Genomic DNA, 15,201 nt, shown 5'->3' on the forward strand with positions numbered 1-15,201 from the left:
AAAAGAGATAGGAGAGCAGTGAGAAAAAAAACTGTGCATTACTTGTCCTGTCATGCCTCATTGAAATCTCTGAACCAGGAATCCAAGACAGCCACAGCTGTAGAGGGTTGTGCCAAAACATTATGTACCGAAATCTTCCATGAAATCTTTTTCATGAAAGTTCTCTGGTATATAGAAGTCAAACATCATCCACAAACAATGCTCAGTTCAGCTATGGTTGTGCAGAAAGTTCACTATGATGACTAGACAATAGACTAAATTAAGGGAATAAAAATCCCTTATTGTTTTTCAGCCAGTATGCGAAACTCTAAGATCGAAAACTACGATCTAAGCGTTTCTAAGATCTAAGATCGTAGTTTTCGATCTTAGAGTTTCGCATACTGGCTGAAAAACAATAAGGGATTTTTATCCCTTTAATTTATCAACTTCGCCAGGAAAAAAATAGCCGTTTGGGTTTTCATCTTAGACAATAGACTATTGGAAAGCTGTAGTGTTGAATAACAAATTACAATAAATGCAGTTAGAGTGGCTGCCAGAAGAATATTTTTATTATTATTATTATTAACATTTGACCTTCATGGAGTCAGAGACTCATCATGGCAGGTACATACTATTGCACACAATGCTCATCCAACCATGCTTTAAACTGATTCAATGTGTCTACACCCACAACACACTCAGACAATGCATTTCACTCAACCACTCTCCATACAAAGAACCTACTCCTCACACCCTCCTTATAGAGTTTCCATCAATGACCTCGTGTCCTACCCCCCCCCCTTCCATTCTATGAAAAATCTCCTCCAGGATATTATTATTTATCAGGATAAATATTAATTTAATAATATCATCAGTATAATATTATTAAATTAATAATAATAATAATAATGATATTATCAGGATATTATTTACCATGATAAGTTTTTTAAGTGTGCTGGTGGTATTGTTATGGTGTGGACAAGAATCCCCATGTCATAGGATCAGAAAAAATTATTGTTATTATTGTTGTTGTTGTACAGGCACCTCCATGGAGTCCAAAGGCTACTGCAGGAGATCCAAACTATCCACACAATCTATCATACCTCTCCTTGAACCCATTAACAAATAAAGCATTCACATCTGACTCTCTCCAAGCAAAAAATCTAGTTCTCACACTCCCTACTAACCACATCTTTATTCAACTTCCAAGGATGCCCCTTGTTCTGGTCTCCAATCAGTACTGAAAATTTCCCTTGCATCAATCCTATAAAAATCTTTAAGTAAATTAAATGTTTCTATCATATTCTCTCTTTTTTGCCTATCAGTCAACTTCTGCAACCCACACACCCCTCATAGGGAACATTCTACAGACCACTCACCATCTTGGTCACTTGCCTCAGAATCTTCTCCACTGTTTCCTCCTCCGCAAGAAACCCAGGGGACAAGACTTGAGCACAGTAATCCAGATGTGGCCATATCAAGGCCTTATAAGTTAAAGAGGAATAACAACTCCTTGTTAGTATGTTCTTAAATACTTAAATAGCCAAGTAATGTTAGGGGCTACCTTAGCAACCTTAGCAATATGTCCCCTAAACTTTAACTCTCTAGCTTGATCTGTTTCCTGGAGTACGATGCTATCAATGTGATACACAGCTTGTAATCTAATTATCCCAAAATGCATAACTTGACATTTCTCCACATTAAATTGACACCCATTATCTTTTACCCATACTGACAGCCTATTTAAATTGTCCTGCAAGTCTTCACATTGCCTTGATTAACTATTACTCTACCTAATTTCACATCATGAGCAAAACAATTGAATATTTCCTATATCATTTATGTATAAATTAAACAGCAATGGTCTCAGTACTGAACCTTGCAGCACACCACTAGTCACCTGTTTTTTTGCCTTGATTCTGCCTCTTCATGTACCACTTTTTGATATCTGTCGAGCAGCCACCATCTTATCCACTTAACCAGTATCATCTCCATTTGTTCTAATTTGCATAACAAAGTTCCAAGTCATATTCTGTAAAATGCTTTTGCAAATCATTATGTAGCCATTCCCTTTATCCAACACTGCTGTAGTTGGATAAAGAGAATGGCTACATGATGATTCTGCTGGAATTAAAGCTGAATATTATATTATACTGACATTCTGAAAAATGTGTTGTTCTGTGGAGATGAACTAGTTAAATACCAACATGATAACACACAATGTTATAGTGTAAGGGCTAGTAAAATGATTTGAGGAAATGAAAATGCTCAAATTAGACTGATCATCACCCTAATCTGAACCTTATGGAGCACTTTAAGAAGAGTTAGAGCATTAGATGGGATAAGATCATTTCCATTTCATTTTGAAAGAGAAATGGACTAAAATACTTGTCGCTATCTATATTTAATGGAAAGTCCACCCACTAGAGCAACTAGATATCCAGGTGATCAGATGTATGTGTGTGTGTGCATGCATGCACAGAAATCCAGGTGTGTGACCTGATCAGTGGCATCAGGGTTATTACGTCCTTATCCTACATATCCTTCATACTTATCAGTGTCCTTCACATTGCAACAGTTTATTGAGTAATCTTTACAATGTTTGCTAAATGTTCCTTAAATTCCAACTCATCCTACCAACAATTGCCACAACTTTTTACCTTTTGTAGTGAAGCTTTACCATCATCAAACTAATGCTACCATTCAACAACCCAATGAATCAATCTGTTCAAATCAACTTGTAACAAAAGCACATCCAAGCTCTCTCTCTCTCTCATTACTATCCCCAGTTTACCAGCAATCTTATGCAAATGCAAAATCTAAAAATAACTGAATATCCTCTTCTCACACTTTGAACCATATCATCAGCATATAAATTAAATGGGAGCAACTCCAGAGCAAAATGCTTTGTTACCCTTCTCTTTTCAGACACCACTCACCATATACAACTCACTGTTTTCTCTAAAAACCAGCCATATCCATACTGCCAGTTAACTGCTTGACAATAGTTTGTCAAGCAACATTCTATTCATTGCCTTTGAAAAATTACCTCTATACAAAAATTACTGTATAATTATCTCCTCTGTCCAGTACAGTTGTCATCATAAAAAAAAAAACTAGGGTTACTGAAACACTTGACAAATGCATACCGCCCTTGGAAAGAATCCTATTCTCATCAATTTAGTTTTGCATTCTATTTTTAACCAGCCTCTACAACATACCTTCATTGTCTCACCTGATATACAAACTGGCCTATAGTTTATTGCCACTGAAGTGGAAGTTACTATGTAAATGGCACTATTTTCCCCTACTTTTACTGTCAGAATCTATTCCTGTTGTCAAGGTTATTGAACAACCAAGTGAAGGACACTGATAGCTCCTTTTCACACTTCTTTAGCACATACAGCAATATCCTATCCAATTCCACATTCTGATTAATCTCAGACTTATTTAAAATTCTGAGCACTTTACTTTCATTAACCACCTTTACCTGATTTTTCTTTCATTATGCTGCAGTTATCCAGCTCAGTTTCCACATCTTCTAATAGTACTTCAATGGCTACTGCTCATCAGAATTAACATCAACAATACATCCACTCTCTGGCAAATTTCTTCATACATGTGCAGTATGTTTGCTGATGACACCCATTGTATTCCTCATTTTTGTTTGATAAACCTGCCAATGTATAAATCACCACAGTATCCAGAATCTGAACCACTATTACCTTAAATACAGATCTCCAAAACATTCATCAGTGGGGTTTAGATAATCTAGTCAATTCCTTTAAAGCTAGGCTAGTAAAACACAGCTTTTTCATTATTTCCCACAAAAAAGAACTCTTCTCTTCCACCTTCACTTCTGACAACATTCAAGTCCCTATACACAGTGAGATTTACCTTCTTAGGATAATGCTAACTTCAAATCTCTCTTGGCACAAACATATTACAAATAATGCCTCCTCTGCATCCAAAAAATTAAGTTTTCTATTTTGCTGCATCTAACTTTATACAAATCACAAATCTGTCCGATTATTAAATACTGCTGCTCTCACATCTGAAGTAGTGTCCCTAAAGATAATGGACTCCTCTTGTACAGAAAAGAGAGGTCAGTCTGATTAATGACCCCCCTCAGTTTTTGCTGTTTGCATCTTCTACAAATACTTTTACATGGCCACTGTTCATCAGACTTAGCATTAATAATATTTCCACTCTCAGTCAAATCTTCATACATGTGCAGCAACTAATTATCATCCCACCTAGAGTTCATCTCCAAACTCACAGAACAAATTTCTCCTCCTCTTCATTCATCAATTCCACTGGTGTCCTCTGGAATAGTCTATAATCTTATGTTTCCCAAGGAATAAAATCCACAGCTCTTCGAGGTTAATGTGAACAAGTTCCATCTTCTTGCCCATCCACAGTACTATAGGTTGACCTAGGTTCCTCATTTAAAAAAAAAAAAAAAAAAACTTCTTACAGCACATTTCCATATCAATACATTACACAATTTTATATCTTTACCCTGCAAATTCTTGAACTTATTAATATTAAAACTACAACTCTAGTAATTTATTCATGTAAAAAGTCTATGCAAATCATTCTGAAGGGAATAACATCAACAATGCTCCTCATAATTCTTCTCAATTTTGCATCATCAGCCAACAACTGAGGATCCAATCAATCCACATGAAATATCATTAACACATTAACAAGTCAGTTAAATAGCACGGGCAAAACTTGTTGGTATCATTCAGAGAGCCAATCTCCAATCCATCTAACTACATACTTTTCCATTAATTTCAGTTTCAAGCCAAACAGATTCATAATCTTCACACATACTACCATTTTCAACTTCCATTCTTAGTGGATGCCATTCCCCTACTCATTAACAAACAGGACTCCCTCCCCTCTCTTTTCACCTTCCTATACTTCCAGAAATTTCTATATTCTTCCATTTCTATTTCCAGCAGCACATCATTCTCAAACAAACAAATTTCACTTCCACCAATTATCTTTAAGCATACTCACTCAATCAATGCAACATACTCAGCTCCCTTATTTCTGATACTCCTTACATTTGTAAGCAAATGTAATATTTTCACTCTCTTTGAGCCCATCCCACCAAGACCATCACTCCATACTCTTAGCTGCTATAATGCACTTCTCTCTTCAGTCTGACCATCCGTTTCCCTGATTCTGACTCTGATTTCCATTCATATTGCTCTCTCATCTCTATCTTCATGCAAGCACTTCACTCTGAATGAAGGGCTTCACTGTGTCCTGGATTCTGTTTATTGCATCACTCTGTCCTAACATAATCACTTCTTTATCATTGTATCACTTTCCTCTTGTCCCACAGCCTACTTCGCAATCTCTATCTGATCCTTAGCTATGCTAACTTTATCTTGACTCTGTGAACTATCAGCAAACAATAATTTATCCAAATGTCCAACACCAATTCCATTCAGATGCAATCCAGCAAACTTAAACCATTCCAACTACCTTCATATTCATTCCATACACTCACAAACTGAAGACATTTTAACTCGCACATCTCATCCATCTCTTGCCATTCATTATCTCTGCTCTCCTTCTTGACTCACTACTATCATATATGGCAATATGCTAACTACTTTCCCAACAGCACACTATTATCCTTTACCTGATACATCATCATCAACCAATTCCTGATATGTCATGATAGTACCACATGAAAAGTTTGCATCGCTACTAACTTCCTATCGACAGTTTTCCTCCAAATTAATCTGTTATCTATCAGTATGCCAATATTGTATCAATCCAGATCTTGATCATCCTCTGGATCTTTTTCCTGCAACCCTGGCAAAAATATCAGGTTTGCTAACCTTTCCTCTCTAGACAGCGTGAGCAGAACTAATCTCCTATGGTGTGGTCAGTGAATAGAAATTAGCTCTGATCACACATCTCTGAATGCTAACAATGTCGAGTTCCTTCCTAATAGCCTCATTTTAAATATTATTCTGTCATTAATGCCATCTGTTCATTCCCTTAATCTTTCACAGAATTTACATATCTGGGGTCTTTGAACAAGTGTTTTATTTCTAAACTAGCTCTCAGATTCATAAGTTAAAACTGGTTTGAATGCTGCCTAGTATACAGCTAGTTTAGTGTTTTGACTAATTTTTTCTCTCTTGTTCCATATACAGTAACGAACAAATTAATCCAAACAAGTCGAATTTTCATCAGGTTTTTGGTTTGGTTTTGGTTTCAGTTAATAAATAATTTTTATTTTGATTTCGGTTTTCATTTTAGTTCACTATTTTGGTCAAGTACTGCATGTTTTAATTGTCTGTACGATGTTTATTAATAATGTTGTATGTTTTTAATAGTGTAAACAAGTTTACTTTCTTGGAGATGTATCCATTTTATAGCTACACAAAATGAATAAAACACTACGAATGTAAACCTGTTTACACTGAAAACATGCAAAAATATGTATCTTTTCTCAGTACACATCCATGACTCAAAGACAAATTGCCAATGAGTATAATGTTGGTTTGGGTACTATTAATGCAATTTAAAAGTGGTTTAGGGAGACATACCTTTTCTACTGACAGAAAAGTAAAATGTGGGCGAAAAAGAAAATCTACACTTACTCAAACTCATTTACTAGTTAGGAAAAGCAAAATGAATCCAAGATTGTCTACCGTAGACTTAAATAGAGACTTGGCAACTAGTGGGATTAATGTTTCTGACATGGCAGTCTGTAGAAGATTGTTGGAAGCAGGGAGGACAGCCCACAGACTGAAAAAGAAACAACTGTTGATGAAAGCTATGCAGAAAAAGAGGCTCCAGTGGGCAAAAGTGTACAAAGATTGGACCGTTGAGAAGTGGAAGAAAGTCATATTCTCAGATTAAGCCATTTCTTTGTCTAAGGAGAGCATGTATCCTATGTTCACAAATCATCAGCTGAGAAGACTTCTCCTATCCACCTTCAACAAGCTCCTAAACACCTAGCTAAAAAGATGTTCTGGGGTTGTTTTACACATGACAGTCTAGGTTCACTTGTGCCTATTGATAATATGATGAAAAGTGACCAATACATAAAAATACTGGAGAAAAGAATGGTCCCACAGATCCAGAAAAACAAAGAACTCATCTTCCAACATATTCCAACTCATCTCACTCCATGCCACACTTCAAAAAAAGTGAAAGGGTTCCTCAAAAATCACAACATTCAGTGGCCAGGTAAGTAACTCTCCTGACATGAACCCAATAGAAAATTTGTGGGCAAGACTTGGAAAATTAAATTGTGATACAAAGGATAACTTAATACAATCCATTATAAAAGTAGGGTTTCAAGATACAGAAATAAGAAAAATGTGTTCTACGTTGGTAGAGTTCCTGTCTAAGAGAATTAATGAACTTATTAGGAACAGAGGAGCACACATAAATTATTAGGTAAGCTTGGAGTTTAATTTTTGTACTTATTTCTTGTGAAATTAAAATTCTTCTTTAAAATGTCAGTGTTTGGATTAATTTGTTTACTACTGTAAATTTATTCAGTTGACTTCCTACCATACCAGCTTTGCTAATTCTGTTGTCTATTCCAACATTTAATTTGCCATCTTTACTAAAAATTGTGCCAAAACAGATGAAATGTTTTACTTGTTCAATAGGTTCTCCATTCAGGATGCGGTTGATGTTTTCCGTGTTCCTACCTATCTTCATAGTCTGTCTTTTATTGCTGATTTTCATACCATATTTATTACAGCAGTTATTCAATTTAGTTAGAGAATCTGCAGACTTGCACTGAATTTATTTGACGTTATCTGCTTAAAGAGCTGAGTTTAATATCTCCAGTATCAATATCAGGCTTGATGACATGTTCTTTATAATGCGATCCATACAGATTATGAATAATGTTGAAGATAATGTGTCTCACACCTGATTTAACAAGCCTCCTGTACCTCCTTCAATTCTAACTGCTGACTTGCAACTGAAATATAGACTGTATAAATCTAATGCTCAGTATAATGCCCATTTGCAATATATAATTGGGTTTTAAACAACTTTTCTCTTGGCACCTTGTCATATGCCTTTTCTGGATCTTCCTTCCTTCCCTTCTCATCCATCCCTTAGGATGGATAGATTCTCTTAATGAAGGATTTGTGATGAATTAATGCAGCTGGCTCGTCTCTCCTCTGCTGTACCCCCCTAAGGGCAAGTATTAATGACTGTAGATCAGTGTGTGTTCATGGGGTCAGTTTGCCTGTTCCAAGGGACAAAAAAAACTAAGTTTCCAGGTGAAAAAACCCTCTACCTCCATATGAGACTGGCTAGCTCATCTTTAGTCGAAAGAGACCAGATAAAAATTCCTCATGAACGGGAATCAAACTCAAGTCTTTCTTACCAAATCTGTACTGATTGAGTTATGGAGGCTCTTCTTTTCCAAATCTATAAAACTTAAATACAGATTCTTGTTATATTACTTCCTCAAATCACTCTCCACATTCCTTTTTTTCAATAATAAAGTAACACGTAAAAACCACAGTGATATCTTTAATTAGTAAAAGGACAGATATTTCATACTAAAATTAATAGTACATCTTCAGTGCATGCATCTTAATTTTTACGTGTTACTTTATTATTGAACTGAGCTGCAAAAAAAGAAACAACTATGGAGGGAATTTAAGGAGAAAGGTGACAGGCAGGCACATGAACGGTATAAAGTACAGGCCAGAAGGGTGACGAGTGTGGTAAGAAAAGCAAAAAAGGATTACGAAAGAACATTGGCCATGCAGGCCAAAGAGAATCCTAAACAGTTTTTTAGATATGTAGCAAGTAAAAGGAAAAATGTACATGGCAGAATGATTTTAAAGAATGCCGATGGTAGGGAGGTAACTGAATCAGTTGAGATAGCTGAGTTACTGAGTGAGCACTTTGCAAGAATATATCATCCAGGTGGTGGCATTGCAGAAACAAATAAACCAGTAGATTATACGGGAATTGTGGTGAATGAAGTGGAGGTGAGTAGTCTATTGCATAACCTCAATGTCAATACATCTGTGGGATTGGATGGTATACCAGCTCGTGTAGTACGAGAAGAAGCTAAAGAATTGTCAGTACCCTTGACCATTTTGTTTAATTTGAGTCTCGGGTCTGGGTTAGTCCCGAGCGGGTGGAAGGAGGGGAAAATAGTTCCACTGCATAAAGGTGGTTCCAAGACTGCTGTTGTAAATTACCGACTGATTAGCATATCAGGAATCGTTGTCAAGGTCTTAGAGAAATTAGTCAAGAAAAGAATACAGGATTGGATAGATGAAAATGGGATATTGTATGGGGGACAACATGGTTTTGTGAAGGGTAGATCATGCCTCAGTAACTTGCTCACGTTTTATAACACAGTGACGGCTGAACTGGATAGGGGTAATGGGTTTACAGTGATACTACTGGGCCTTGCCAAGGCCTTTGACAGGATACCACATGGAACCCTAATCAGTAAACTGGAGCAGATGGGGATAGATATAGGGTTGGTAAGATGGATAGGAGGGTGGTTGAAGGAGAGATACCAGAGAGTGGTTTATTCAGGAGTGGAGTCAAAAAGACGTCTTGTGACCAGTGGAATGCCGCAGGGCTCTGTTCTTGGACCACTGCTTTTCAATTTGTTCATCAATGATATTGGAAAGGATTTGAGAGGAAGTGTTCACTTGTTTGCTGATGATGCAAAGTTGGTAGAGCAATTGTGAGTGCACAGGATGTCAAAATTTTACAGGATGATTTGGATAGTTTGGAGAACTGGGCTAGGAAAAATGGATATCAGTTTAATGTGGCAAAGTGTAAGGTTATGCACTTTGGGGTGAAAAGAATAGCAGCAGTATATCGCATTGGTAGAACTCCAGGAGATTGATGAGGCCAGGGATTTGGGAGTGTTGGTGGATAGGGAATTGAAGTTTAGGGAGCACATTGCAAAAGTGACTAAAACAGCTCACCAAATCACTTGGCTTCTGAAAAATACTTTAACATGCAGAGACAAACAAGTTGTTGTTCCTCTGTATCAAGCCTTGATAAGACCCCATCTGGACTTCTGTGCCCAGTTATGGGCACCAGGGTTTCTTCATGATGGGGAGGAAGTGGAGAGGGTCCAGAGACGAGTGACCAAGATGATAGCAGGTCTGTGGAATGAACCTTATGAGAATAGGTTGAAGATTTGTGGGTTGCAGAAATTGGACAATAGGCGAAGGAGGGGTGATATGATTGAGACATTCAAATTACTGAAGGGTTTTTATAAGATTGATCCAGAAGATATTTTTGAAAATAGGACTGGTGGTGGGAGGACTAGGGGCCATGCATGGAAGCTGGGCAAGAGCGTAGTTGACAAGGGTGTTAGAGCTAGGTTTTTTACTTGGAGAGTGGTGAATGAGTGGAATAAGCTTCCAGTCTGTTGTGGGTGCTACGACAATGAATGAGTTCAAGGCAAGATATGATAGATACTGTGTGAATGTTGAATAGTTGTTCCAGACATGATGTTAGGGCCTCCCTCGATGAGTCTGTCGACTCCTTGGAGTTTCCCGGAACAATAATAATAATAATAAAAATATAATAATTACTATGCCACAGGTTCCACTAAAAATCATACCTTTTTTTTCACCATCCAAGTCATTTGTGACTACAGCTGCTCTTAATTCTGATGCCCATTTCTTCCTTTCACGTAAAGTATCAGTTATTTGTTTCAATGTTCCACCTGCAAAACATGTCATATATATATATATATATACCCTGTTGTTCACCACATATCTAACGATTGAATTCCCATATAATGATCCATGTTTGACACTCGCTTCATACTCCTAACTTCTTCCTTGTCATTCGCTCATTTCACTCTTCATTTTCATTAACTCTTGAAAATAAGCAATTCCGTTCCATTCCCACTGCTATCACTGCCAGTGCTTTCATCTGTTTTCTGACAACTCTTGACATCACTGTTTCTCCTTTTGTAATGCTTTAGCCTATAATCACACTTCTTACCCATTAATACTTTCCTTCTTTTCATTCATACCTAACACTCCACAAATCTATCTTTTTTTGATACCTACATAAAATTTTTTACGGTATATAAACACAATCAAAAAATATAAAATTCCAGGTCAAAACAATCCTAACGGCAAAGCTTTCTATGTTGCTGATGTGCACTTGCTTACTGATGCTATGTTCAACATTCTAATACCAATGGGTAAAACAAACACAAACAACAATTATTTGTTTGATAGTAATGTTCTAGCTTGCGGTGCTTCTTTTACTGGGTACCTGTTGTAATTGTCTTCTGTCTCATTTAAATTACGTGTTTGTTTCACATGTTTGTACTGTTGTTTTCAGTTTAGATATCATTATTATTATTATTATTATTATTATTATTATTATTTTATCGCATAACACCTCCAGGGAGTCCAAAGACTCATCGAGGAAGGGCACCTACTCTGCAACTCTCCATCTACACCAACGCCGTCTATCGCCGACAATCACCACTAGTATTTTCACAAACAATGACAAACATCCATGCCCATGGTGGGATTCGAACCCGCAGAGAGAGAGTGTGTGTGTGTTTATACTGTACTAGTATGACTCAGCCATCACTGAAGCTACAACCTTTTTTTAAGGGCAACCTTGTAATAAAAAAAAATTATAGCGCATTAATATGTTTGGTGGTAAAGCTTATACATTGGCTTTTCATAACTGTATTTTTTAAGGAAATTACAATGCAGATAATATTAACTAAAATAAATTTAATTAATACTTCCAATATTTTGGAAAAGTCAAATTGCCATCATCAGGGAACAAAATATAAGATGCATGTAGGCACTATACTAAGTAATGAAGATGAAGTTGAAGCATGTCAACTGAGAGTAGGCCCAAATTTGAGACAGTCTCATGTAACCAAATTTGTTGAGGTTAGGGTAGTTTCTTAAGGCAGAAACAGATTCAAGAAAAAGTTTTTCATATTTATATTTGCTGCAGTTGAGTAAAGTGGCTTTCTTCCAGTGTATTCTATGGCAGGTATCCAAAGCACGGGCAGCAAGTCCTGAGTGGCAGCAGTGATGGAAACAGATATAGTCCATATGTTCAGCAATTCTGATGTTTGTCCTGCCTGTTTGGCCATAGTACGATAGTTTACAACTACAAGGGCCTGATAAATATCTGGCAGGTCTAGGGACTGTGGCTTGTTTTTTTTGGTAGAATGGATAAGAATGAAATGGATATACTAATTTTTATATGGTCTGTAACTGGTTAAAATATGTTTTAACCACTTAAGATTTGTTTTAAGATTTTTGTTAGTTTTTCAGATGTGCCTTAGATATATGGAATAGTGATAGCTTTGATGTAGTCTCTGTTCTGGAGAGGGAGAGAGGGTGTGTGGGTTTGGGGTTTTAATATTTTTTTAGATAGGCCCACAATTCCTACCATATCCAAAAAATATTAAAACCTTTTAATTATGAAAATATTTTAAAATAAAATCAATTCCTACCGTATCCAAAAAATATTAAAAATATTATCAGTGGAGAGGGAACTGTTATCTGAACTAATTAATTTAGTCCTGTTATAAAGTTTTAATAATTCTATACTTTTGAGAGGGGGAGGTGACTGTGAATGTATTTGGTGTGCTTGGGTTTTCTGTAAACAGAGAATGCTAGGAATCCATCAGACTCATGTGTAATTAAAGTGTCTAGGAAGGAGAGACTGTTATCTTTTTCTAATGTCAATTGAATCCTGGGATGTTGATTGTTTAGCTGTGTTAAAAATATGTTGAGAACATCCAGGCCTTGCAGCTAGATGAAGAAGACATCAACAAAGCATAATCAAACAGTGAGTCTATATGGGGCAGTGTTTAGAGCTTTCGTTCTCAAATGTTTCCATGAAGAAATTAGCCAGAGTGGGAGAAAGCAGAGAGCCCACCATGGCTGTCCCCTCTATTTGTTCGTAGAATTTTCCTTGCCAAATAAAATAGCTAGAGCTCATATTGAACTTAAACAAGGCCTAAATATCGGGAGGAAATTCAGTTTGAATAAGATCTAAAGTCTTTAAGTGGGACATTGGTGAACAGAGAGGAGACATTGAAAGTGACCATAACGTCAGTGTGTTGGAGTCTGGAGTTTTCTACACTGGCTTTAAAGTGGGTGCCAAGTTTGTTATGTGTGAGGGAGTGTTGCCAGTATATTATGAGAGCACTTTGGCTAAATGTTTGGCTAATTTGTATGTGAGTGAATCAATGGCATCTACATTTGGACATAATAGTACATTCTGTTTATGAATTTTAAGCAGTCCATATATATATATATATATATATATATACGGGGGGGGTGCTAGAATTATATGCTTTTAGTTTATTAGTAACTTCAACAGGCCAGGAGGTGACCTTTCAAAGGAAGTCTGTGAAGTGATCTAATCTGTGTACTGGTAGGGTCATAGTGATAAAGAAGTAAGTTTTAATATAGTTTAGAACTACTGTAGCATTTCCCTTATCAGATTTAGTAATTACTATTTTATTATTCTTCTTAATTTCCAATAGTTTCATATTCTTTACAGGAGGTGTTACTTTTTGGAGGTTTTGCTTGAATTAGTGCATTGGCAACATTCAGTCTGATACTGTTGGGTAGGAAGGCTAAGAATCCCACATTCCATCTGAATCATAATTTCTTCTATAGGAATTTTTATAGGTGTAAGAGCATGGCTGTGACCAAGAGATAGTGCACTAATTGCTTCTTTGAGAGTTACAGTCTTTACCTGATGTTGTTGAGGCTTGACAGCAGAGTTTTTAGAAGTTTAACAAATTTTTTGATGTGCTGACTTATTAATTTTAGAAATTCTTTGGCCACTGATACACTAGAGACATCTGAAAGAATCATCCAGAGGTCAGCATTCAGCATTGCAGTGAGCTCCTCTTCTAGTACACGAATAGCTTCATTAGTGTTGGCAAGTAGAGTGCGAGTAGCAACCAATCTGCTCAAGTAAAAGGGTGAAGGTAGTGTGTCTGTATATGTGGAAAGCCTTTGGTGAATTAAACCAGTGTTTCAATTTAACACAATCAGGGATGATGTTATTAACCCGGCAGCATTTTAGAAAAGCTAATCTATTCAGCTGCCTATGCCTAGAAAGCTTCAATTTCAGCTTATCATAATGACAGGCCTTGAGTGTTATGGATTCCCCATGGATTATAGTAATCTGGTGGTAAGGCTTATATGTTGGCTAGTCATGACTGTATTTTAATACAGTTATGAATGCATTAATAACAAGTGTCATACTAGGTGATGAAATACATTTACCACTTATTGATTTTGATGAATTTTAGTTCAGTTTGGATAGCCTGGCCTTTCATTTTACAAGACTAAAGATTATGAGTAGTGCCCAATATGTTACAAGCAGTTATTCATTGTGAATTATATTCCTCTGATTGTAGCAAAGCAGTATAACAAAGTAAAAACATAATTAATTAAAATTTCATTAAGTAAAATTTTAAATATTGCTTGCACTTTTTTATCTACATATTAATACATCACAATTAACTTCTGACATAATCTCTTCATTTCTTATACTAAAGCAACTTTTTTATATTAATTTCAAATATAGTCTAGTTCTGTACAAACATATGTTGTAGCAATGATGGGTTTGTTATGCACACATACTGATGTCACATTCGTAAGATTTTTTTGTGAAAATATTAAAAAAAAACTATAGAAAATATTAAAAAAAAAACTATAGAAAATATAAAAAAAAAGATTTTATAGCACATTTTGTTATTTGTTTGCAGTTTTTTTATATAACTGAATTTATTATTATTTTTTTTTATTATACAGACTTCAGTTGTTATTGTGGATATCATCTTAGCATTAGTATGTGCTATAGAGAACATTCAATATTGGCAACAGCATGTAACCGAAACAAACAATGGTAATCCTACAGGAGAACACACAGAAACTTATGGAAATCCAGCCTTTGAAACTGCCACACCTGAATTTGCAAGAAGGGAATATAAAAATGGAATGGTTTCATATACTCAAGCTAGTGGCCAGTTGTATATGTTAGATGAAGATTCAAGAAAGAAACAATATTTCTATGAAAATAAAAATCGACTTAGTGGAAAGAATAAAGATAACAGTGTGACATTTTTCAATGGCAGAAGAGGTCATGGTGTTGGTGCAGCAGACAACTTAACTTATGCTAATAAATCTTTTAAAGAAAATTCTCCTG

At 36.0% G+C, this 15,201-nt stretch overlaps 1 protein-coding gene across 9 annotated transcripts in view; it reads right to left on the reverse strand.

Annotated features, from left to right (window-relative positions):
* The window catches only part of GABPI (zinc finger DHHC-type palmitoyltransferase GABPI), a 281,497-nt gene that overhangs the window by 194,405 nt on the left and 71,891 nt on the right, over positions 1–15,201 (reverse strand). For 6 of the 9 annotated variants that reach the window (XM_090406034.1, XM_090406028.1, XM_090406027.1 and 3 more), the window contains one exon: positions 10,598–10,702. The exons of the other annotated variants lie outside the window; for them this stretch is intronic. In XM_090406034.1, the coding sequence (XP_090262160.1) occupies positions 10,598–10,621 (24 nt within the window). In that variant the 5' untranslated portion in view covers positions 10,622–10,702. The remainder of the gene's footprint in view (positions 1–10,597; positions 10,703–15,201) is intronic. 9 annotated transcript variants of the gene reach the window in all.

Source organism: Typopeltis vanoorti, chromosome 16 (genome assembly GCF_054136105.1).
Source record: "Typopeltis vanoorti isolate ZY-2024b chromosome 16, IOZ_Tvanoo_1.0, whole genome shotgun sequence".
In the NCBI taxonomy this organism is placed as follows: domain Eukaryota; kingdom Metazoa; phylum Arthropoda; class Arachnida; order Uropygi; family Thelyphonidae; genus Typopeltis; species Typopeltis vanoorti.